A 27,583-nucleotide genomic window follows, 5' to 3' on the forward strand; every position below is an offset into this window, starting at 1 on the left:
CGTTGACAAATTTATTCTATGAACAATTTTCATTTTCACATTTGTGACACGATACGATGTATCCTCTCTCAGTCATCTTTTTAATAATTTACGAGGTTACTTTCATTGACTTCTTGTTGCACTGCAAAACAGACGAACTTTAAGTAAAAAGTATGTTTGGATGTTTGTCTTTCTGTCTATGCACTAAGGCGATGTGAATAAAACGTTGACAATGGTAAACGAAATACTTGAGAAACAATAGAAACGACACACGTTAGGTTAGACTTTACTTTTTATAAGATTAAATGTCTATACCTGTGTTCCTGTGAATTGTTTTTTTCGCAATTCTATTTTTAAGGGTTTTTTATTCGAATCTGAAAAGTATGTATTGTTCATCCAAAAACAACCTGGAAAGGAAAGGTTTTTAAAACTGATTTTGCTTTAGGTAAGAATATAATAATTTCTTTTTCGTGACAGCCTTTAATGAAATAAAGTCATTGTTTAAAAATGTTTTTGACGTTTTATAGTATTCAAGCATTTTAAATAGCTCAACCAATCGAAGTTGTGTATTTGAGTTTTCTTGTTTTAGCAATGCAAGTAAGTTTGTTCCAATAGACATTAAGTGATAAATGCTCCAGGAGCAACTTTTTTCTTAAATACAACTTCTAACTAGGTCTTGGTTCTTAACCAGCAGTTGTAACACAAATCGCAATTAATTCAAATGTGGTAATTTTGGAACGTCATTTATTATGGAAATTTTCCCCATTACTGTTTCGAACATTAATCCATAAATCGGTATGATTTTTGTTTTGGAAATATTATCTTTTTTATACCCATCTTGTTTAACCAGGAAAGTTTATTATATAGGGGTTTGCAATAAGAAGTTTCATATTGGCTCAAAGAAACAAGTCTTAATGTGTACAAGATGCTCTTAAGCAACACACACGGTTCAGGTTCTTTTCATTACTTAATTGTTCCCAAAGCTCAAAATTAGTTTGGCGAACTATAATTTCAGTGCGTTGGTTAAGCGTGTATCGTGTATGTTCGGAGTATATCTTACTTGTCGAATGTCAAAAAATGACAGCTGTCCAAAGAAAGGGTTATTCGAAATCGAAACCTTTTACAGGAAAACCCTAGTTTTATGGGTATATGAACTACCTTAATATTGGTACTTTTTTAGAATTACATTGTCTTAAATTATGGTTTTATATTTGAAACGCTTTCTTGAAAACCATCAACAGCCTCTTTTGTATTTAAGGCCATATTATTGAGTTGAATCAAAAATATAAACTTAAAAAAAAAATAGTTTCTGTTTTTTTTCCTGTTTTAAATTTCAAATAACAACTTTATTTAAGCTAGATTAAATTTGTTTTTAACAAGCATATAAATGTAATATCTTGCGTTATTTCAAGCAATTAAAAATAACTTTTTGAATCAAAACAACAACCAAAAAATAATATTAAATTGCAAAACATCCAATTAATTTGTTTCCTTCCTCCATTAAAATATACTACCTAGATTAAAAACAGCAAATACAAAAACATAAACATAACCCACAAAATTAACAACAGCAAAATTACAACATAAAAACGTAGTTTTTTTTTTGTTTCTTTTTGTTCAAAAGTATAAGCATAACATTTTTACTAGCAGCGAAATGAAAGCCACTCGTTTCAGGTCGATGACTTGGAAGCGGACTCGTCTATCATCGTCGTCGTCATCGCTGCTCCACAGCGAAAGGTCAGTTTATCATTATTTGTTTCATAGTTGTTCAAACTTAATTAAAATATCATCATAATGCTTTTCATTTGGCATCATTGCCTATACTTTAATAAACGTACATGCTATTATAATATATGTAATAACAATATAAAAAAAATAACATTTTTATTGCATTACACGCGAGTTTCATCATTTTTATTAATCGTATACTTCCATGAGAATTGGATGCATATAGTATGACAAATTGAAAATTAGCCTAAGTTTAAAAACAATTTTTTCTTCCATTAGATACAAAAAAAACGGCATAAACTTCAGGACTGTAGCTGGAAAATTGTGTACATTTTATTGAGTGACTACATATTTGATTTGACATATAAAAATTTACAATCTCAAACTAACATCAGGGAATATTCTTAATGCAATGGAGGTTTTCACTTATTAATTCAAGTTTTAATACAAGAAAATTGATTTATTTCTTTACCGATGGAAAACTAACTTATAACGATAGGGAATTCGGATACCTTTTAGTTAGTAAAAAAGGAATCCAAAGTTATCCAAGAATTTCTGATATATGTGGATATCTAACAAAACAGCTGATTCAACATATGTTTGAACTTGAAGGTACTTGAAAATTAACTACGAATCTGTATTTTCTTTGATAAAAATCATCCACTGAAAATTTAATTTTACAATATTTTTTTAACCTCGAAGTCTAAACGTTTGTCTGCTTTTGGCAAACAGCTCAAATTTAGGTATCCAACTCGAAATGGAACGCATCCATTGTGTCACTATACATGTTTTTTTTGGCGGTAAAACTAGTGTTAGTGCAGTTGTCAAATTATGATTCAAAATAGTCTTTTTTACATAACGGAAAGAAGTATTTTTGAAATATTTTTCATTCATTTTTAACTATCGAACAAATAAAAAAACAAATAAGTTAAACTGATAAATAAAACTTAAATGAGGCGAAACTTTCGAAATAATGAGGTTTGGAAATAGATCAATTTATTTTGCCCAATGAATCGCAACAAGAGAGATTTGACAGAAATAAAAAAGATTGATTTGTTTCGACAAAGAAAACATTACCTTTTAATTTGAAGTTGTTTCTTGCTAATTGTACAAATATGTAAATAGTATTTAAAACTAAGTTTTCATAATCTAATTAAATTAAACAAAAACAGAATTAGTGGAACAAAAAAGAACGAGGAAAAGTTATATTTTGACAGATTAAAATCGATTAAATATCTTTAAAAACGCAAACGGTTGATTTCCATTCGGAAAAATAGCTTTGTTCACTGACACTGTGCTGGACTGTTCTAGACAGAAAAGTACAGCTTTTTGCTGTTCATTGAGGTTTTTTTTTGTACTGAACTGTTCTACTTTCCTGTTCATTGACAAACTTAGAACAGTTTAGAACAGGATTTTCTATTCTTGCTTTTGAGTCAGATCAGGTTAGAACAGACTCGTGAGAAATGTCAAAATAGAAGTTGTCATTTTTTTGTTTATGTTTTGTTTTGGCTGTGCTTTGTTTTTTTTTTCTCGTGGTTTACAAAAATTAAAATAAAGTTATTTTGCCAATTTGTTTAATTAAAAATTTATAAAATATTTATTCATTTAGTATTATCTTAGCAATCACTTGATTTTCCATTTCAATAATTTTTAATTATATTTTTCACAGTAAAAACGCAAAAAATGAAAAAAATAAGCGAGAAACGAAAAATTCACACAATTAACAATTTCTTTTTTTTTCTTTTTTTTTGACAACTGACATTTAACAGACTGTTCTAACTTGATCTGACGTTTCTCACGCAACTGTGCTGTTCTGATCTAGACAAAACCTCGGTGAACAGAACTAATGTCTGTTCTGTAATCAGTTCAATCAAAAAATTCTTGATCCAAACCAACATTTTTTTTTAAATTCTGAAATTCTTATGCATATTGCACTTGCAGCAGCAATTTTTTAGACTAATCGTGCATAACGATAATGTAGTCCGTCAATTAAGACTATAGTGGGTGGAAAGAGGCTACGTTTGAGTCATCAGGTTTGTTATTTTTTATTTTAAGATTATTTAATAATTTTAACGCGTTTTTTAATTGTTAAGTGAACCATTATTGTAAGCGCAAACATTTAACTAAAATTATAACACTTCTAATGACAGCTGTGTTTGACTAGTGTCAAATGCCAATACTGCCATTTTAAAACCATGAAATACAAATTTGCATATACAGAGATATGTAGACTTTCACATGTGTCAAGTTTGCAGATGAGTGTGAACCAAGCTTTAGGGTATACAAAATGGCAATTGACGTTAAAGTTTACAAATGTTAAAGTTAATCTGAGGTTTAACCCATTTCAAAATCTGAAGGGAACACTTTAAGGAGTCTTTTGGACTGCCAATTGAAACTGACATTAGTGCGAGATGTTTGGACACTTGATTTTTCACTTTGTTTGACTTTGTAGTAACCTACAAAAATATTAAAGCATAGATACCAACAATCTTAACTTAGTTTAAGATTTGTTTAAGCTACTTTATTCATCATTATTTTTCTATGGGATTATAACAAAACACAAAAAAATACAAATAGCATTCGGTGTTTACCAGAACGTGGTCTATGAAAATTCACATTCGTCACCATATCAAAATGTGTCAAGCCCTTTGCTAGATGCTATATATGCACCTGCTTTACTTTCAAGAGCAACTTACGACAACGAATTGTATTTAAATATGTTAACCCACCGCAAATTTCTAGCTGGTGGACTTAACCAAAGGCACCACATATAAATTTTATTTACATATCTGAAAAACCAAAAAAGTTTCAAAGTATTTAGATTTAAAATGAATTGTTTGTTTTCTGCTTTGACCATGTGATTTGAGTGTCTTATGGTGGACAAGCTTGCAGTGGCACTAGACTGATAACAATATCATAATAATTATTAAAGTGATTGTTTGTTATATGATACAAAAAAAATGTTGTTGAGAAATAAGTGGCATCACATTCCAGGGATTTAACTGCGGTAGTTAAATTCATAACTCTAATCATCGTCAGGGTTGTCTGTGGTTATACATTTTTTTTTTCTATTCTCTGTACTATTTTTTATTCTATTTATCTACATGAGAGTAAATATATGTACATAGAAATTAGAATATACAAAATATGATAAATTAAATTTTTAAATTGAACAAGTTCGTCTTTCAATTAAAATAAAGATCTCATCTATTGTGTGGTCATACTATGGGACAAAGAGATATTGATCGATATTAACTTTTGAATTTTTTATAGAAACCCAAAAAACATTGAAATTCGTTTAAGCTTACCAGATCCAGCAGTTGTATAATTTAGATGAGATTTTGCATAAATGTCATCTTCTGGGACAGCTTATATGTTTAAAGGTTGATTTATATGCCAGTTTTAAACATATATTACCCTACTGTCACATCGTATTAATTCTGAACTCTTGAGCTATATTCTCCAGTACCACATCCTATCATCAGCATTACATTGTATGCTTATTGTCAGTTGTCATTTGGTCTTGAATGAATGGAAGCTTATAAATTTGTGATAGATTTATGCCGTGTGTGACTTTGAGTAATGACTGCGAATTATTAGCTCGCATTTTATTCTTATTTTGTCAAACAAATTAGAACACCGACAATGCGAAGGGTTGATTGTATATAATATGCCAGGTCATGAATTTAAGCGTGTTTTTTTTTTTGTTCATTTAGTTAAATATGAGAATATTTGAAAGGAAATAGCGTTGAATTGATCGATCAATTGATTTGGGCAATTAATGCGAATGCGACAAATTTGTTTTATTGATTTCGAGTTAAAAGTTAAAATATATCAGTTTAACAATGGAACAAGACACAAAAACGAGAAAAATACCACACTTATTAGAAAAAAAATGGAAAATTTTTAGTTTTTTTTAAGATGTGTTATTTATATTGTGACCTTGATAATGAATAAAAGACACAATTATGTGCTTATGTGTTACACTTGAAATTATTCACTAATAGAAAACTAATTTAAATTGTTTTCATATTTGATTTTTTTAGTGATCGGGAATCAATTTTACAAGGCTTCATTCTCAAATCAACATACCATCAATCCGCAAGAAGGGGTATCAACGCCTATCGGACTACAAGAACAGACAAAATTATGGCAGAGGCTGGACTTCCTACTTTGGAACAGCGTCAATCAGAAAGCCTGTTAAAAATACTGTCAAAGCTTCTTTTCTCCAAGGACTCTGTCATTGATAAAGATATCGACAATTGCTAAAGCCTTGTCAACTGCAAAACAAATGGGGTTACCATTTAAGCGTGTCAAAGGAAACACCACTTCAACCTTCCCACCGTGGGACATTAATACAAACTCGTTTGAACTAACTCTATCAGTATACAATAAAGACAACACAAACAACAGAATCTATCATTCCACTTTCGCCGAAATCATGGTAAATTTAAAACAAGAAGGCTGGATTCCGGTCTTCACGGATGGGTCGAAATCAACTTTAAATACCTCGTTTGCAGTAATTCAAGAAGACGGAACTCTGCTAAGAGCTGGAATTTTATGGGAATTCTCATCAATCTGAAGCTGCTAAAATTGTCCTGCAATTCACTTCAAAAGCAGTAATTTGCTCCGACAGTCTATCGGTGCTCAAATCAATCCTTAATCCGAACAACAACAACAACAACAACAAAATAATAAACAATATAAGAGATTTGCTCATAAAACACACAACAAAATTAAAATTAATGTGGGTATCAGGTCATATCGCTATACCAGGCAACGAATATGCCGACAAAGCTGCAAAACTCTGCAACGAAGCACCTGCTTTTACTTTCGACACATTTTCAAAGAACGACATTCAAAGATATATCGATCAATTACTTTAAAAGAACAAAATTCTCAACTGGAATAGCTATTTTCGTAGCTATGCATTATGCAAAGATAAACACTGACCGATCCGCTCCAATCTACCCTCCAAAACAAGAATATCAAACTTCATTCGCCTTCACTTAGGACACAGTATCTTAACTCACCAACACCTATTAAGGAAAGAAAGTCCACCTCTCTGCCCATCATGCAACAACAACTTGAACATGCCACATATACTGGCTTATCATCATGTGGAAAAATTAATGCCATCCTAAAAACCGACCAAAATATTTATTCATTTCTTAATACAATTAATGTCGAAAATATATTGAAAATTGACAAATACCTTCATATCAATAATTTAATAATATACATAACTAATAATTTATATTAGAGTGGAAAGCTTAGCTAGAGCTCTTTTCTATTTCATAGGATTTGTAATTTTATGTTAATAAATAATAATAATTACAAGGCTACAGATCTACCCTCTATTTACTCTTTATCAGCCGCTTATTTGCTAAGATTTGTATTTAAAGATGTCAAGAAAGATGACTAAGAGGATCAATCTGAAGTAGAATTCCCTTTTCCAGAAAAAAATTCTGAAAAGTCAAGAGTAAAAAATATCGATTTTTGTTTACCAATGGAAAACACAATTGCATAGCATTTTCTATGCAAATTTTTATTTTGAATATTTAAAAAAATTAGTAAAGGGTGATTTTTTTGAGGTTAGGATTTTCATGCATTAGTATTTGACAGATCACGCGGGATTTCAGACATGGTGTCAAATAGAAAGATGCTCAGTATGCTTTGACATTTCATCATGAATAGACTTACTAACGAGCAACGCTTGCAAATCATTGAATTTTATTACCAAAATCAGTGTTCGGTTCGAAATGTGTTTCGCGCTTTACGTCCGATTTATGGTCTACATAATCGACCAAGTGAGCAAACAATTAATGCGATTGTGACCAAGTTTCGCACTCAGTTTACTTTATTGGACATTAAACCAACCACACGAATGCGTACAGTGCGTACAGAAGAGAATATTGCGTCTGTTTCTGAGAGTGTTGCTGAAGACCGTGAAATTCGTCGCCGTTCGCAGCAATTGGGTTTGTGTTATTCGACCACATGGAAGATTTTACGCAAAGATCTTGGTGTAAAACCGTATAAAATACAGCTCGTGCAAGAACTGAAGCCGAACGATCTGCCACAACGTCGAATTTTCAGTGAATGGGCCCTAGAAGTTGGCAGAAAATCCGCTTTTTTATCGACAAATTTTGTTCAGCGATGAGGCTCATTTCTGGTTGAATGGCTACGTAAATAAGCAAAATTGCCGCATTTGGAGTGAAGAGCAACCAGAAGCCGTTCAAGAACTGCCCATGCATCCCGAAAAATGCCCTGTTTGGTGTGGTTTGTACGCTGGTGGAATCATTGGACCGTATTTTTTCAAAGATGCTGTTGGACGCAACGTTACGGTGAATGGCGATCGCTATCGTTCAATGCTAACAAACTTTTTGTTGCCAAAAATGGAAGAACTGAACTTGGTTGACATGTGGTTTTAACAAGATGGCGCTTCTATGGCCATTTTGAGGGAAAACTTCGGAGAACAATTCATCTCAAGAAATGGACCGGTAAGTTGGCCACCAAGATCATGCGATTTGACGCCTTTAGTCTATTTTTTGTGGGGCTACGTCAAGTCTAAAGTCTACACAAATAAGCCAGCAACTATTCCAGCTTTGGAAGACAACATTTCCGAAGAAATTTGGGCTATTCCGGCCGAAATGCTCGAAAAACTTGCCCAAAATTGGACTTTCCGAATGGACCACCTAAGACGCAGCCGCGGTCAACATTTAAATGAAATTATCTTCAAAAAGTAAATGTCATGGACCAATCTAACGTTTCAAATAAAGAATCGATGAGATTTTGCAAATTTTATGCGTTTTTTTTTTAAAGTTCTCAAGCTCTTAAAAAATCACCGTTTATTTGTGAAGAGAAATCAATGAATGTGTAAACTAAACGGCCTATGGTTGAATCATTAAATTCTTTTCTTAAATGTTCATGACCAATTCGCAAATTAAAGCGTATTCCATTAAATGTTTTTGTAATGGTGTCGTTTTTGATTGTCAAATACTAAAAGATGACAACTTCAAAAGTGATAGATACCCAAATAGCATCGGGCTACTCAAGTTAAAACCTCTTATTGGACTTATTTATATTATTTCATCTATTGCTTATTTTCTATTTGACCGGAAATCAATTTTGAAAAAATGGAATGGCGCCTCTATATCCTTTTCACTAACACTTTAAATCAACATAATTGACATCCGTCAGTTTGACAAAATTTGAAACATAAAAACTCGAATATGCACCATCAATCAACGAAACACCCTAAAACACTACATCACTTGCCTGCGTACATGTATCATAAAATTTTATAAAATGTATCCTTACAAGTTTAGTGACAATTTTTTAAATACATAATCAATATAGCCTTGAGAGAGCAAGTACACGGGACTAAGTCGTGCATTTATTTATTTTTTTGCAATAATTATTAAGAGCTTATCAAACTTCTTTCTTTACGTATTTTTTCACTTTTATTTTTTTGCAATTTATTCACATGACAGGAGATTGTTAATTAATGACTTTTTTTTATATTTTATCAAACGTGTTATTTTGTTCAGTATTATTATGTGTAAATATTATAAGCGAGTGTGTGAGAAATTAAATGACGAACAGAAACGATAACTAAACTGTCGAGTTTTGAATTTCGATAGCAAAATAGTTAATAAGTAGAGATTTGTTTTTGTTTTGGTTATGAGTATATTATAAACTCATGTTGATAGATAGGATGGGATTTGCATTTTAAATACAACAAAATAAAAATGCAAAAAAAAAATAACGTTGAATACTTAAAATTAATAACCAGAGACAAGAAAGAGAAGGCGTTAATGCATTTCACAAATAAAGTGTCAACAGAAATTAACACGTACTAAAGTTGTCGTATGCAGTTGTTTGATGTAATTGGCTACGGGGCTTTATCTTCTGAGTCTAGACATGACTGTTAGAAAGTTTAAGTATGTTGTACTTTAATAAAGTACTTTTTATTTTATAAACAATTAAGTTGTAATGTTTAAAGACTATGAACTAAAAAGAGATTTACTTTTTAACAGGCAACAACTGAAGATTAAATTAATTGTATGCCAATGGAACACGATTGAAAATAGATTTCGTTCTGTTATAACGATAGTGTTCTTTCCTGTCAGTAAAACTTTTGTCGGTGAAAATGATGGGTAAAAATTGTTATAGTGTTTGCAAAAAACGACGTGATTTTAATTCCAATTTATAAATCAATTTGTTTTAACCAATTCAACACTTAAAATGCAAAAATCGATGTTACGACAGATTAACAGCAGCCTTAAGTCATATGAACCTGACTTTTTAGGCTGTGGATTGGTTATCGAATTTGACAGATGGACAATGTTATTTTATTTTGTGTTATTAACATATACATACACTGAGGGGAAACAAATTAAGTGATTAAAAATAGCCAAAAAGAGCTTCTTGATTTGTCCGTTTTTAAAAACAAAGACAAATTTGTTCAGATAAGAAGGAACAAATCTTGTCAGGCGATCAAGGAACTTTAAGTTCGATTCCAAATACACGGAAATGATAGTTAAGGATTTTTGTGGAAGCACTACAAGTTTTTGTTGCTTTCTTCACCATCTGAAAAAACATGTACTGTTGACTAAATTCGGACTTCAAGCATCCAAATGATGCCTTTTGCTGAAGATGACATAACAATTAATAAGAATTCACAAAGAATTGATAAAAGTTGTAGAAAGAATATAATCTCTATAACACAATATACCCAATGGAAGGCCCATCAAAATTATTTGATTTCAAAATAATGGAATATGTCTGGGGTGAACTTAAAAGAAACTGCTGGTATTCCACACTTTTCAAGACATGTGTCAAGGTGGTTAGTTCTATATTAAAAGATGCGACTATGTTATTAATACTAAATATGCAACGCCTATGTATTTAAGGATTAGTAACAATTTCAAAAAGTAGTACCCGTGGCATGATTGATAACTTTTTTTTCCAGGTATTGCCTCTTGCGAGGAATTGACAAATCCTTCAAGAGTAATTCTTGTCATGAAAAGTGCTTTGTCAAATTTCGAATTCGAATTCGGCTTAAAGCTGTAGGTCCCTCCATTCCTGACAACAGTACCCGCACACGGGAATGGTTTAGAGTTGTAAGACTCTAGGCCCTAGTTCTCAACGGACTGTTTTTTCAAACTTTTGTATTCAGTTTTTTTTTTATAAAATTAATTACAACGATAGTCAACTCAAAATTTAGTTGTTGTCTGAGCGGATGATATCGGAATCACCAGGATCTGTGATGGAGAGTGTGCACACGCACAAGTATTTACCGCAAGCTGTGCCCAATTCAAGGTTGGTTCCGCTGTAGTGCTGGACTTCAGTCTTTGCCAACATGGTGTAGTATTCAATCTCGGATTTCCTCAGAGCAGGGGTGTTACTGGCAATAAGGACCAATTTGGCTTTGCCTTGACGAAGGGTCTTCAAAGTTTGTTTGTAACCCAAACAGTATTTGCCTGATTTCATAACCAAGGCCAAACGAGAGTTAGTGGAATCCAAAGCCTTTTTTTGTTTCTTGATTGCAACCATTTTGAAAAAAGTTGTTTAGCTTTTAGTGAAAAACTGTAAAACAAATTTCCAGCGACGGATACTTGAAAATTACTTAATACTTAATTTTATAAAAAAACAATAACTCTTTTAAAGTACCTTTCTTAATTCGTTTCTAAAAATGAGGCAAATAAGTAAGAAATACATAAGAGATTTTGTTTTTCCTTAGAGTATGGAGAGTTCTAAGATGTTTTTTTTTTTTAAATTTGTTTAACTATTCGCAATATAATTTTTATTGCGATAGAAATGGCAAGCTGAGAGTGTTTCTATTATTTTTTCCATCACTGTATACTTAGTCATAATTCCATTTACACCACTATGAAAAAATCAATTAGAATACAGTGATAGCTTCAATTATCAACAAATAAAATGATCTTAAGCTACAAGGCTTTTTTTGGTTGAAATAATCATCAAAAAGCAAGTTTTTGGGTTTGAAATGATGCAAACCAAATCAATATATTCAAAGTATTGGACAAAAAGCAGCCATTGCCAACCAAGATTTGGATCCAAAAATTGGAGAATTGGAAAGGAAGGTACGGTTTCGGACTGTTTTGTTTGGGGTTTTTCATTGGTAAATTAAGATTTCCTTCAAAAATTGCGCTTCTAATTGTTTTTTTTTTTTTCATTTGTCACACTTAAAATAATTTTTTATTTTGTCATTATATTAACATTTTTTAAAAAGTTTATTAGTATTGGTCTGCCGAAAAATCCAGGTCTGTAGATTTTATCTTAAATTAAAAATAAATCAATTTGTTTGTCCCACCAAATCAATTTGTTTGTCCAATCAAACCAATTTGTTTGTCCCTAAAAACAGAAGAAATTTGTGTTTTAACAGATATGGATCAAAAATAGATTGGTTTATTTTGCCCATGGAAAACCACATTAGTTTATAATACCAGTCAACTTTTCTTATGAAAAGTGGTGATATTAAAAATAGGAAAAAAGATAAAAAAGATAAACTTTTGGTGTCCAATGTCAAAATTGATGCTTTGACAGATCCGAATAAGATTGATTGTTCTTATCAATAGGTAAGCTTAAGTCTTTATTCTTAAATATAGCAAAAACTATTGCTTACAATTAAAGTACCTTTAACTGCATTACTTTTCACTGTAGCACGGACAATTCGTTGGGTTCTCACTGTTACTGAGTTTCACACACTGCTTCAAGAACATAAACACCTAATTGCATATTCGATTATAAAACAACTTTATTTTTGTTTTTACAAACGAAGCCAATACTTGCCCTAAAGATTAAGCAAACTAAAATCAACTCCAATAAAAAAAAAAGGTAGGGGCTTCACAATACGTTATTGAGTAATAAAAAATGATGATGAATCGAATTAAATTTGTGCACTACCTACCCTAAAGCCAAACAAACAAAATGACCTTGATTTATACGCCAATCCCTAGAAGAGAAAGGAAGGATTGTCCAATCGTGTTGAGAAAGAATGAAAAACAAAATAAATAAACAAATTGAAACTATTGTTACATCAGATTAAAGTACCTACAGAATAAAAAAAAATAAAACATGACGAGATGATGATTATGATGATGGAACTCAAAGGCATTTGTTTTTAATACATATATTTAATGTGTTATTAATGGTTTGATTAACCTTAATACGAATTAATTTCGCCTGAGAACAAAATAACAAAACAGGACCCAGCTACACAAAACAATCAAAATTCATTGCACAAAAATAAAAATCAAGAACAAAACAAAAAGCAGAAACCAGAACCAGAACCAGGGTGAAGCCAACAGACAAGTTGACATTTATGCTGCTTCTGCTGCGTTTATTATTAATTCATATCAAACTCAGTTCAAGGACCGACTCGACTGCGCCAGCACAAAACCGCCAAGCCAGTTAACAAGAGTCTGAGCAAAGCAAGAAGCGTACTGAGAGAGAGAAAGAGTTATTGCTCGAATGGTTGCTTGATTTAGTCTCTGACTTGGTTTGGGCTTTGGGGTTCTGTTCTGGTATCGATCGATATTTAAGTACCAAACCGAACCGACAATGAAATACAACTTCCCTGTGTTGTTAGCTGGTCTTTTTAACAGAGCTGTCGTCTTTAAATAATTCAAGGATAACATGTCTTCGTACTAGATTACATTTTTTAGAAAAATGACAAAACAAAAACTTACAACAATATACTTAAATTGTTAATAACGAGCCCTGATTAAATGACTCACTAAAATTCAGCACCAAATTTTGAATTCCACATGAGACATCCTCGGATTGAAACTCACTCAAAAGCCAATATTACCATAAAGACTGAATGAATATGTGCTTGTGCGGTACTTCATTAAGCCTATGTAACTTTTTTTTAAAATTAGGATCAAAATGTTACTAAAGGAGCACTTTCGCCATCAGCGCTTTTCACCACCATCCTCATCATCATCATATCACTGACAATGGTGACGACAACGGCTATAAAACGACAACAACCATGTATACGATGATGATGGAGTCGGTGACTTTTGAAGTGGTTATACCCTTTTTATACCTTGATTCCTTGCTACTTCAAGGAGAATTACATGTTCCTCTTCCTATTTACATATTATTTTATGGGGTTTTACTTTTCTTTGTTTTATTTTTACATATATATATTTTTTAAACTTATTTTGCATCATATTTCATGGAGCTCTTTTTTATATTTTTATCCTTGCGTTTATTTATTATATGACAATGGCTTTAATCATAACGAAATAAAAAAAAAACATGAGACAACTTAATAAAACACTCCGTCTGGTTCGTGTTTAGAGTACGTAGTTTCAATTTTAGTGCCTTATATACAAACAAAAAATACTTTTATAAAAACCAAATATTTAAAAAAAAAGTAGGAGCCCGAAAGAGGAGGAACTGAAATCATTGCCTTAAAAACATGCTAAAATTGTTAGTTCAAATATTAAGCTAATCTCAGGAACCAAGTTTCGGTTTTAATTTATTTTTAAGCCAAACAAATATCCTAGGAGGATGGCTTTCGAAATGAAGTTACTTTTGGAGTGAAAAATGCTAAATGTATGCAAGAAGTCTCTCAGATATACGGTGTTGTTTTAGTCGTGCTAAAATATTGCTAGTATTTTATAGCAAAGCCCTTGTTTTTAATCACTTTAGCACATCTTCGAAGCATGGAGTCAATTAAATTTCTTATAATGCTGTTTGGGATACTTTCCCAAGCCAATTCAATTTGATCAAACAGATCGTTTTTATTTTTGCAATTAGTCCTTACAATTTGTCGATCTACAATTAAAAAAAAAATAAATAAATAAATTAAGTGGCGCAACAGTAAATGAAGAACCAGGGCCTAGTGACTTACAACTCTCAACCAATCCTGTGTGCGAGTAATGTTGTCAGAGATTTAAGGGACCTACAGTTTATATGTCGAATCCGAACGGCTTATTTGAGAAAGCACTTTTCTTGACAAGAATTACTCTTGGAGAATTTGGCACGGTACATAAAACGATCCATTGTACAATCTATTTGCTGAATAGGTCCTAGTCCATGCTCTGAAAAACATCCCCACACCTCCGTGTTTCACAGTAGCTTTGGGGTAACGTGGACTTAGTGCCTCTTTTGCTGGTCTGCGAAAACGACGGAAACCATCGGAACCCTTGAAATTGAATTTGGATTCGTCTGAAAAGAGTACGTTCCTCTATTTTCTAACGGTCCTGTTGATGTGGTCATGAGGAAATTTTAATCTCGCCAGCTTGTTTTTGGTGGAAATCGAATGCTTTTTTTACAGCTTTGACAGATTTTAGTCCACAATTAACAGAATGCTGTCGTTTTGTTGTTTTTCTTTGTCTACCACCTCGATGAACCCTTTGGAAAGACTTTTTGGATTTGTAAAATTTTATCAATGGGCAAATCACTGATTTTGGAATGGAACAATTTTCCGATATTTTAATTTGACTTATTCCACTTTTATATTCTTTTAAATTTTTTTCTTTTATTTCGTTAGAGTATTTGTTTCCGGCCATTTTACAAAAGTTAACTAAGAACACTGATTAGCTTCCCCGTAAACTAAATAAAACCTAATTAATAGGTTCGACTGCACTCGTTTGCCAACACCTTTAATATGAACTATAGTTTTTGTAGTTAACGGACTAACTTTCCGCTATAAATAAGAAAAAGAGAGATAGTAATAAAAAGTTGCTTTTGTTTTGACCAACAACAAATTCTGTTAACTGTCCTACTTATGTATAGTATATCATATTTAAATGGACCGTTATGAAAACTGTATTCTCTTCTGGTGTATTTAGAAGTACATACATTATGCATTCATTTTTGGAAAACAAAATTAACATGATTTGTTTAAGTTATTAATTTTTAATTGAATGACATAAAGATGGAGGTAGTTTAAGTTGCTTATGTTTTGGCCAACACTGTATATCAAAAACGTCAAGCGTCCCAAGTTATAATATAGACATTGTACCATTTCAAAAGCTTTCCATTTCTATTCCTCCCTCCTTCTCGTATCATTAGCGATAAGATAGCAAGTTAAGTCGAAAAAATGTTTTCCATTCATCACCTAGCGTAATACATATTTTACTTTTTGATAAAAATCTTATTTTTATATATTGTTTTTTATTTTAAACAAGTAACCAATACTTTTCTCGGAATATAGTCTCTTTAGCAAGAAAGAAAGAAAAAATAAAAACTTTATCTATTATTTTAAAATTCATGGTTATATTTTTTTTATCTCTATCTTTTAATGCTCCAACAAACAGACAGATAAAATTCTTTCAAAACAAATAAACAGCTAGCTAAATAAATAAAATGCGAAAATATCATAGGTGTATACGCCCCGCCATCCATTCATCCATATGTATGTACATTATGTGTTTGTATCTAGATTTATTGCAAGTTAATACCTATACCTATGTTATTTTGTTCCTTTAATATTTCTTTTTTGTTTTTGAAGAAACTTTAAACATGTGTGAGGTAGCAGAAGAAAAATAGTTGTTTGCACCACTATACCTCTCGGGATTGATTGGCGTTGCGGCCGGTGCGCTCGCCGGCCGACACACAAAGTGAATTAGAAAATAAATCGTATTTTTAATCCTAATGATGTGTATTAATGGAACAATTGGTGAGAAATCACATCGATGAGAAAATGAGGGGCGAATGAGTGGGTGTCGACTGATGGCATCAGTTTAAACATGATGCTACTTAATAAGACCTTAGAAATAAACGTAGTCAAAAATTGCATGTTCCTGGTGATCAAATTTACAATTCACAGAGCACATGTGTTTATAAAAAATAAAAAAAAAGTAATGAAACATCAAAAATGAGTCGCACGAAATTGTTCTAATTACAGAGTAATTGTTAAATGCCGTTTCACACTTCCTAATTGAGTATTAATTAACACACATGATGTTTTAAACACAACAACAAATTCATCCGACTGCCAAATTTATGGTAAAGTAAATGATTTTCACATTTTGCTTCCCCACATCAACTTATGAAACCATAAGTTTCACTCACTACCTCTAATCTTATGAAATGTTTGAACAGTTAAATTCTGTGAGACTGTCTATAAAGTCATAAGTGAGGAGTTTTTAAATTTGATTTTCACACTACTACAGAAAATTCTTTTGAATTAAGATATGAAATGGTATCAAAAGGACCTTTGTATTCTATTTGGGCTATGGTTTAAGTTATATAATTGACTATTATCACGTTCATTGACAAATTTGTATCGACCATATCAGTCATAGAAACCCAATTTCTTAGTCTTAGTCCTTGTTAATGGTGGGCAAAACAACTGACACACATAGGTCCTTAAAATAAGGTAAAAAGTCCTTATCTCACCAAAGTGCTACTATTCCCCATGACCCTCAATCCATTATCCTGATTTGTTTGTTGAAGAATGCATAACTTAATTTTAACACACCACCAACCAACAAACATACCAATATAATGTGTTTTGAATTTTAATTACATGTTCTTGATCTTGATCCAATTAGTGTATTTATTTTAAAAATAGATTATGTAGTAAAATAGGTTTTTATAGAACTTGTATGACTAAATGGTTGTTGTCATGAAACAAAAAGAAATAAACGAAAATGCAAGACGTCACATGTTGTTTGTCAAACTTTGTAAATTAGTAAATTCTTAAATGGACTTAAAAATTACTTCATGAATTTTATATTTCCTGAAAGCACAATTTTTTACAAAAATATACTTCATAAGGGTGACGCTCTGGGGAAAGACACTTTAGAGGTACTTGTTATTTTAAAATCATAAAGATGATGACGCAAAAACTGTACAGATTATTCAAGCACGTAGTATGACGGTTATTGTACTCGAGCAGGTTTAATTTGATTTGCGATAAAGCAACAAAGTATTTGACAAAGGTAAAAATGTTTTATTTTTTTTTTTACATTTTCGGAACTGAAAGAACTAACATAACCATTGTTTGGATTACGTGTTGAAATAATTAAAATTAAAGTAGGTAAATACGGGTCAGATGCCTGATATATAGACTCGACATCTTGACTCGAAAACTAAAAAATTTTAAAGAGCAATTTTCTAGTTGGATAGTGCATTGGGAGTTTTTAATTGGCAGGCGATTTAAGTTAGCGCTACAAATGTTATGTGTCTCGACTATAAATTCGTTATATTTTTGAGAAATGCTTTTGTGATTAAAACATCGCTACATTTTACCAGAAATCTGATAGCTTCTAAAAAAGTCTAGTAGAACTGCGAATTGGCTATGCAACAACCAGCTTCGACGTTTCTTGAAAAACGTAAGGCACATTCGTGAAGAACTGATAGTTAGGTTCTGATTTGAGGTGGTTTCTTTATGCGTTCTTATTTTCTGGGATGCATCATCTTTATTTCCAAAGTGCTTACTTTGTTCAGTAAGACTGTCCAATTTTCCCGATCGCGAGCCCACACAATCCAATTGTGGTCCCAATCTGTCCAGTGGCGAAGTAAGCAAAGTCTGTAATGCTGTTTTCTACCATTGAATGTGCTACAAAGAACTTTCCGCTCCAGTTCTTTCTAGCTCTAGCCAACTAGTCGACCTGCCTACCGGTGTGTAGAAAGCTTAGTAGCTCCTTTATCTCGCGTTGGAGTAGAAATGTTAATTTTCATTTCATTTAATTTATTCGTGAATACTTAATAACTGTAAGATACAATATCTTATAAAATAGTTACAAGCTAATAATACAAATTGATAGAGCAAGCTAATAATTTAGTATCTAATATTATAATACACGATTGAAACTAAGTAATGCGAAAAAAGAACAAGCTAGAGTATCAGAAATATACATTTGGAAAAAATAATTCAAGTATTTAAATGCTATGTGAAAAATGATCTTTAAGAGCCTTTTTAATTCTTGTTGCGTTTTGGATTTCGGTAATAGCGCGAGCAAGAGAGTTCCAAAGTCGGACTGAGTTTATAAAAAATTGACGTTCGGATGTTAAACATGTGAAGCGAGGATGAATCAATTGACGAGATCTACTAGAGGTAGGGAAATTTATCTTGTCAAAACAGTATATAGCAACAAACTACGAAGTTTAAGGTAGTTATCAAAGGTCATATCAAGCAGCAGGGTAGCAAAATTGGATACACGATCATATCTTCGTAAACCAAAGACATAGCGAACAATATTGTTAAAAGTGACATTAAGTTTACGTTTACTTTCACAACAACAATAGCAATATAGTTCACAACCATAAATTAAAATTGGTAATAACAAGGTCTTGGCAAGCAGCATGCGTGTAAAATACTGGGTTACCCATAAAGTACGTAAGGCACCATACACTTTGCCTATAATTCCATTTATATGGTTGTCCCAAGTTAAAGAGCGATTAAAGTTAACACCAAGATTTTTGGCTGTTTCAACATATTCAATGGGGGCATTACTTAACAAAATCGAAGGAAAGTAAGAGAGATCAAGAATCTTTTTGGAGATTACTATGCATTTAGATTTCTTATGGTTCAAAAAAAGACCATTTAAGTGAGACCAGTTTGAAATAGTATCAAGATCCTCATTGATATTAGTGGCGCCATGCTCAATAAGTCCCAGGGGACAACTGAAATAAAGTTGAAAGTCGTCGGCGTATAGATGACAGGAACAGTTTTTGATTAGACCTGGAAGTTCATTTACATAGATACAGAATAGTAGAGGACCCAAGATCGACCCTTGAGGAACACCGGACGAAATAGGTAAAAAACTAGACTGACAGTCACCAATTTGAACTGCTTGTTTTCTGTTAGACAAGTAAGAATAAACGAGCTTAGCAGAGCTTGCCGAAAAATTAAACTGATGCATAAGTTTTTTTACACAGAATTACGTGGCTGACAGTGTCAAAAGCCTTAGAAAAGTCGAGCAAGACTAAGAAAGTTACATCACCCTTATCCAGCGCTTGTCTTATTTCTTCGGTCACGCAAAGTAGTGCTGTTGTACAGCTGTGCTGCTTCAGAAAACCAGATTGTTTTGGAGTGAGCAAAGAGTTTGCTGTAAGGTAAGCGTTGATTTGTCGGTTGAATTGAGATAGATGTATATTCAGATCCCTTAGCATTTTTAGGAAGTGGTATGATTTTTGCTGACTTCCAAATGTCCGGAAAAACTCCAGACATCAAAATAGTATTAAATCCGTATGTAATGTAAGGCAACAAAATTGGCAAGATTATTTTTAAAAATTTGGGGTTAAATTATCCAGACCGACAGCACTTGACTTCACTGAAAGCAGCCTTTCAACAACATCGGCAGCATCCACCGAACAAAAACTGAAACAAGAGTGATCTAAATGTTCCCTAAATGAAATGTTATCAGAGAAAGTCGCCCCGGTTGATGGAACTGAGATGAAAGTTTTATTAAGTGAGTTTACATCAACATCGTTAGTAGGCATATTTCTTGCCTTACCAATACCAACGTTTCGCAAGCTCCTCCACAATTTACGTCCGTTTAATGAAGAATTAAGTTGATTAGACAAAATTTGAGATTTGGCTAAACGGATTTCAGCTGTGACTTTGTTTCGTTGTGAACAAAACAAGCGTCGGAATTCGGTCAACCGATATCGCTTCCAGTTGTTGTATACATTATCTGGTTGTTGCATCAACAGTCTAATATTTTGCGTGAACCATGGTTTATCATTACAATTTAGAATTTTTGTTTTCAGAGGAACATGCGTATCGAAAAGGGTTTGGAATTATTTGTTAAGAATTGCCATTGTTCGTTAGTGGAGGGCATAGAAAATATACTCTCCCAATTGATGAGTATTATCTTCAAGATACTGAAAGTTAATGTTTTTGAAGTCACGGTATGATATTTTTTTGTCAGAATATTCGAGATTAAATTTGATTGTTAAAAAAATTAAGTCATGTTTTGAAAAGGCAGGTACGGAAAGTTGATCATACAAGGCTACATCGTCAATGTCACTTACAAAAAACAAGTCAAGCAGAGTTGCCCCACTATCAAAAAAATGGGTTGAATTCGTGGTGTTAACTGGAATTAAACTGAGCGATCGCATGCTATCAGTCAAAGTATTGGTATTCAATAAGTTGCAATTGAAGTCTCCGCATAATACAATATTAGGGGAACCCAACGAAACTTCTTCTATAACTGACAAAAGAGGTGAAAAGTCTATGTTAAATGCCTGTTATTGATTCAAATGTAAGTGAGCGCTGGACTATGTTGACGGACTACAGTAGGCTCTGCTGATGGAATCATCTACCGTTTCTGAAATTTTGTCGGAGTACTTTCTAAGAGCTTCAATCTTCATCTTTAAACCAGTAGACTGGGCTTTGTTTTTAAACATCTGGATTCAATTTGTATTACGAAACTCTTAGATTTGCTTTCCACCACAATATTTTGGGCATAACCTTTTTCCGGATTACCCAATGGTCAGCATATTAAAGCCGGTAATCTTTCCAGGTGTGCTAAGAAATCAATTGTTCTCCTCCGCGCCGCGGTCCATATGAAAATGATATATTTCCAAAATTTATTGTAGAATGTTTAAAAACAAGTTAATAATATCATAAATAACATCGTGATCGTGATCTTTTCATTTTGAGCCTACATTAATTATGCACCGATTGGATAATCGACAAAATTGCTTTATGTAATCTTTTGTATTCAACTTTTTTAGCCTTTAACATCATAATAACATGTCTACACTATCAACAAAACAAAAAAATGATTAATTACAAATAATTCGTTGTTAAATAGACGGATAAAGATAACTTTTGGATATTCAATCATTTAATCATGTTGTTTGAGGAAACATATTGGGCAATGGCTGGCTGGCCAAGCTGACATCATTTTAACAATAACAACAACAAAAAAAGATACCAATGGCCAGTTATTATTATCGAACTTCACCAATCAAGCCCTGTCTTGCTAATACAACACATAAGTTGATATTAAACAATGATTCAAAAACGAAATACTTGATATTGAATGTATTCGAATTCATTTCGAAAGAAGTGAAGCAAAAGAAAACAATAATAAACAAACAAACAAAAATATGAACCCACAAAAATAAACAAACTTAATATAATAAAAAAAATTAACCCTATTCTCTGGATTATTTTTTCTGGAGGGCAGCAGACTTTACGGAAACGAACAAAATTACCTTCGAACTAGTTATTTTTTTTTTATTTCTCTTTAAGAATGGAAATATAAATATGGGAACTTACACTGAAGTAGGTGGAACAGAGTAATTTTATACGAGCTAATAACACAACAAAATTGTATTATAAGACGCCTACTACAATTTCGCCAACCAACAACAACGGTCAGACACACAAATATGCCACCTCAAGAACAAGTGGTGTTGTTTTTTGAATTTATAATCAAATCAAACATATTATGTATGTGAGACTGAGGCTTTTATGTTTTGACCGAAATCGCGTCACTTTTGTCGGGAGTAGCCGCAGCGCAGTATAAACAAAAATGTGTGTAAATCTAATTTGCATCGAATTGAAACGCAAGGTGATTCGTAAATGTGATATCATCGCCATCGTGAGGAGAAACGCTCGCTGGCTGTCCCATCAAAGTTTGATGTAATGAATGAAACCAATGATACAACAAAGTCATATGCTATAATTAGGTTTGTTTTGTTTTATAATTGTGCCTATATTAATTTTATGATACCTATTTTCTATTTATTTTTGATTTAATTTTTGTCTTTCTGTACTTTCATAGCAGTGGATTATACTCAAAATTAATCAAAGGCCAAATTTAAGGGTTTGGTAGGCCTACCTTTGCAAATGAGCAATATTGATTTATTTTTGGATTTCAGTCTCGAAAAATAATGTTCAACCTATACGGTTCAAATAGAATAGGTAATGATATGACACACTATAGATAAGGTCGGCCAAGGCAGAGAAAGGTAATAAAGAGGTTAATATTTAGATATCAGCGGCCTTGGTATCATCCTCCCAAATCAAGCTGACGCCTATTATGTTTATTTTGGTTTGTATAAATAGAACTATAACCCGTTAGAATTCAAATAAAGAGAGGAAGTTGACGCCATTTAAGCTCTAGTAGTTAATTTTGCTAAAAAACCGACAACTAAACAATCTATTATTTTATGATAGTCAACCAGCCATAAGTAGCTTCAACGGAAACTCAGGTGAATTCTGCTCTTTGCATGCTTCAGTAACATTATTTTCCATTATTCAATTTGTCTGAAATTAAATATGATGACCAGTTTTTTGCCATTGTACATCAGCAGGTAGAGTAATGTGCGTAGGAGAATTACGTCAGGAGCCTGATGATCGATTGACAAAGTCTTTTCTATAAAAATTTAAGTTTTTTTCTCAAAAACACTCACACAAAGTCAGTTAGTGGTTTTATCGAGATGTTGAGCCTTTATTCTCTAGCTAAATTTTTTCTTCATATAAATAACACTGGTCAACACTGGTTTTGTCATACGAACTTTGATAGCTAATTTTGTTTTGTCAATCTAGTCTCATTATTAAATCACAATTGTCAAGTGTCAATTAGCCTCAGTTTTGTTGTTATACGGTATAACTCAAACTGACATTCAAAAAACAAAGACGAAACTTTACGAATCTTGTATTGGAGTGTTATCACCAATGTTTTGGTTTTTCTGTCGCCCATCAAGACAAAACCTGGGCTCCTTATGTCTGTTGCATAACGTGTGTGAAAAATTCAACCGACTGGAAGAAAGGCGCACGACCTATGCTGTTTGCAGTACTCATGATATGGACTGAAGAGCGAGATCACTTTTCGGATTGTTATTTTTGTCTAACTGACATAAACAGTATAAAATACAAGAAAAAAATACTGTTATTTACCCTAACTTATCTTCGGCTATAAGACCAGTCTCTAATTGTAAAAAATTGCCAGAACTATTACTAGTTGCAACTACGTCTGTTGAGAATGACCATTCACACCCATCCACTTCAGGTAAATGTGTTGACGAGGACGATGACTTTCAGTTTAAAGGAATCGCAACATGCCACATTTCATAACTCAAGGACACTTAAATGATTTAGTTCGGAATCTAAATTCGTCCAAAAAACAATCAGAACTATTAGGATCTCGTCTAAAAACTAAGCGATTTAGAAAAATCTGCATGGAAGGCTTTTAAAAATGTTGTTGCAAATTTGTTGTAACAAGAGTGACAGCTACAGGGAGTTGGTTAGCGAGCTGTTAATGACATATAAGGCTTTGGGTTGCAACATGTCACTTAAGATCCTCCACTTTTTAGGCTCCCACCTGGATTTTTTTCCTGACAATTTAGTGCCTGTCAGCGACGAGCACGGTAAGTGGCTCCCTCAACACATTTTGAATATGGAAAAGCGGTACTAGGGGAAATGTGTTAGTCGATTACTGCTGGGAAATTAAAAGGGACCAACCAGAAGCGAAACATTGAAGAAAATCTAAGATTTATTAAGTCATTTATAAAAAATACAGTTTTGATTAACAAGATCTGTGTTACTTCGCAATATTTTAAATTACTCAATAAAATAAAATCTTTGGCCAATACATTTTTTTAACTATTTATTTTTTCTTATGATCACCAACTAAAAATATCATAAAAGTCCGTGTGGCAAAAAAATGTTAAAATTTTGTTGACCAGTGTAATTTACCCAATTTATCCAATATATGCCAATGTATCAATAGGAAATATAGTACCCGTAGAGTGATGGTTAGTGCGTTGGACTGTCATGCGGGTCTTGGGTACTGCCTCTTGCGAGGAATTGACAAATCTTCCAAGAGTAATTCTTGTCATGAAAAGTGCTTGCTGAAATAAGCCGTTCGGATTCGGCATATAAACTGTAGGTAACTTACATCTCTGACAACATTACTCGCACACAAGAATGGTTGAGAGTTGTAAGTTACTAGGCCATGGTTCTGGACTGTTGCGCCACCTAATTTTTATAAGTAGCCAATAGTTAGCCTGTTATTGTTCTTAGTTTCATTTAAATTATTTATATATTTATTCACATCAATTAGAGATCTTAACATCTAGAATTAGATTACAAAAATTCAAGAAATGAATAATCAAAAAATCAAATCAAATGGGGTGGCGCAACAGTCCGTTGTGAACCAGGGACAGACAGTCCATCGCACTAACCATCATGCCACGGGTACTACGAATATTGAATTCGTAGTACCCGTGGTTGAATAATCATTCGTAACAAAAAAAAAAAAAAAACATTAAGTGTTCAAAATAACAATTATATAAACATGGTTTGATTAATTAATTCGAAAAGAACAAAAGTATATTATTTTTCAAAGTGTATCTGTTTATATGAAAATTAAAATCAATATGATTTTAAATGAGATTAGTTTCTCTAACACGGCGAGTTAAAGGTTCATTACGAGCATAGTTTACCCTATGTTCCTTTTCTCGGAATAAGCAATGTTCTCTTATTTGAAGCGAGAGAGCATACAAATCTATCAACGATAAAAGGAAAGGGCATTTGATATGATGCCACAAAATGTCACTTATAAACATTACTTGAAAAAGTGAAAGTGACTGAGTTCCAAGAAGTTTACGGGATTTCGATGTTCCAACCTAATTTCTGAATTATAAACCTTGTACATTTTTTTTGGATCATATTTGAATAAATATTGTAGTAAGGATTCCAAATAGAGATTTAAGAACAATATGGTCCTTGAAGTCTTTTGAATTACGTTTAATAAAACCTAGCATTGAATTGGATTTAGCTACAATATATTCTATATGCTTGCTAAAGTTTAATTTTGAATTAAACAATACACCGAGGTCCCTTTTCTCCAAAACTCTTTCAAGAACAAAGTCATTAAATTTTGTAATTAAAAGAAATTTTTGAAAAATTGCGACAAAAGGAAAAAAATTGACATTTATTAACGTTCAAGAATAATTGGTTAGTTGTACACCATTCTGTTAACTTTTGAGATCATTTTGCAAAAGAATACAATCATTTAAAGAATGTATGCATCTGAAAAACTTTAAATCATCTGCAAAGAAAAGTGTACTAGAATTTAAGAAGATATCAGCCAGATCGTTGATAAATTAAAAAAAAAAAGAAGGGGACCAAGATGGCATCCTTGCGGGACACCCGAGGTAACAATAATTGGACTAGAGAGCACTTGATCAATACAAACGAATTGTACACGACCCCTTTGATAGGACTCTAACCATTTCAACATATTTGAGTGAAAACCAAATTGTTTCAGTTTTTCAATCAAAATAGTATGACTTACTCTATCAAAAGCCTTCGCAAAATCAGTATAGATAACATCAATTTTGTAGCCTTCTTCGAGTTTATTTAAAACCAAATTGAAAAAGATAGAACTTAAGCTGCTCCAAATTGGTTTACATTTGGGAATCTTGTTCAAATATGATTTTTTTTTAATCACTTGTCTACCTTTTCATCTATTATTGATTCTTTAAAAAGCAACTCTATTCTATTTTTCTAAGTAGTACAAGGAACAACGGAAGCGAATTCCGGGCAGCTGTCAAGGAACTCATTTTGGTAGAGTTGAAAAAGGGGGTAACTACTAGTTAACCTATCAATGTACTAAAATTTCAATTTTGTTGAGAGTACTATAGATTTTGTATACAATTTAAGTATTGAACTTAATCGCCGATTTATTGTTGCCAAAAGTTGATCTTTCTCGAACTTTTTGGGTTCAAGACACTGATTTTCAATATCCTTCGAGTCTCACATTTTCAATTAATTCTTTATCCTTTTTCCGACTTTTCTTAATAATGGTTATTTTGAGCTTTTAATAATTTTCCAGTACTTTAGGTAAACATTTTTCCTTCAAAGTAGTTTGTGAATAATTTTATCTTACGAGAGCCCTTAAATGGATTTCTAAAGTATCAAAAAATAAAATACAATTAGAATAATCTACTTTACACTGCTATTATTTCCACCGCAAACAAACCTTCCTGAGCATTTCCGTAATAAAAATCGTTATAAAATAACTTAGGTAGCACAACAGTCAGTGGATTGCTAGGGCCTAGTGATTAACAATTCTTTACCATTGCTGTGTGCGAGTAATTTTAGGGATAGATGAGATCTTACAGTTTTTATGCTGAATCATAACAACGAATTTTAGAAAGCACTTTTTAAGACAAGAATTATTTTTGGAGAATTTGTGGCAAGAGGCATTAGCCGCGAAAAAAAGCTTTAGGTGGCAAAGGCAGAGATTGACAGTTTAACGTACTAACCATCACTTTCCTTTTTTATTGAAGTTTTATCGAGACTGCCTCAGGGAAGTCATTTGGGACCCCTCCTTGTCAATCTGTTCGTCAATGACATTACGAACTGTCTGCAATTTTCTAATTGTTTGATGTTCGCAGATGACTTGCAACTATATTCACAAATTTCTTCAGTTGAAAATTTTTTAACTTTCAAAAAGATATAGATGCCTTTTTTAATTGGTATAAATATAATCATCCCGAGCTAAATATCTCTAAATGTAAAATATTTAGTGCTTCTACAACACCTAAAGTGCTGTTCAGTTGCATTCTCGGCAATGAAAGTCTTTCAACCGTGAGTGATTTAAAGGACCTTGGTGTTATTTATGACACTAAGTTTTCTTTTTGTGAACACATACATTTTATTATTTCAAAAGCGAATTCGTTGCTGTTGTTTTTAAAACGCAACAAGGGGGTATTTAAAGATAGTTATACGATTTACATATCTTTAACAATACCCATACTGGAATACTGTTGTATTATTTGGTCTCCTTTCTATCAAAATTCCTCAGACAGGATCGAAAATATTCACGCGCTTTGCTTTAAGGATTTTCAGGTGGTCAGATGGTTTGCCCAATTATGGCTCTAGGTAAGCACTGATAGCTTTAAAATCTTAAAA

At 32.4% G+C, this 27,583-nt stretch overlaps 2 protein-coding genes and 1 long non-coding RNA gene across 8 annotated transcripts in view; 1 reads left to right on the forward strand and 2 right to left on the reverse strand.

Annotated features, from left to right (window-relative positions):
• The window catches only part of LOC129948586 (rho GTPase-activating protein 21), a 48,706-nt gene that overhangs the window by 18,399 nt on the left and 2,724 nt on the right, over positions 1-27,583 (reverse strand). The gene's annotated exons all lie outside the window — the stretch shown is intronic.
• LOC129948588 (uncharacterized) overlaps positions 1-27,583 on the forward strand; it is a 39,290-nt gene that overhangs the window by 9,933 nt on the left and 1,774 nt on the right. Inside the window, exon 3 of one of the 2 annotated variants that reach the window (XR_008781899.1) lies at positions 5,754-6,877. The exons of the other annotated variant lie outside the window; for it this stretch is intronic. This is a non-coding gene — a long non-coding RNA (uncharacterized LOC129948588). Of the gene's footprint in view, positions 1-5,753; positions 6,878-27,583 lie in introns of those variants that run through there. 2 annotated transcript variants of the gene reach the window in all.
• On the reverse strand, positions 10,866-11,328 carry LOC129948587 (60S ribosomal protein L30-like). The gene has a single exon (XM_056059704.1). It carries the CDS (start codon positions 11,263-11,265, stop codon positions 10,933-10,935), a length of 333 nt encoding a protein of 110 aa, XP_055915679.1. The 5' UTR covers positions 11,266-11,328; the 3' UTR covers positions 10,866-10,932.

The sequence above is a fragment of the Eupeodes corollae genome, chromosome 2 (genome assembly GCF_945859685.1).
Source record: "Eupeodes corollae chromosome 2, idEupCoro1.1, whole genome shotgun sequence".
NCBI lineage: Eukaryota > Metazoa > Arthropoda > Insecta > Diptera > Syrphidae > Eupeodes > Eupeodes corollae.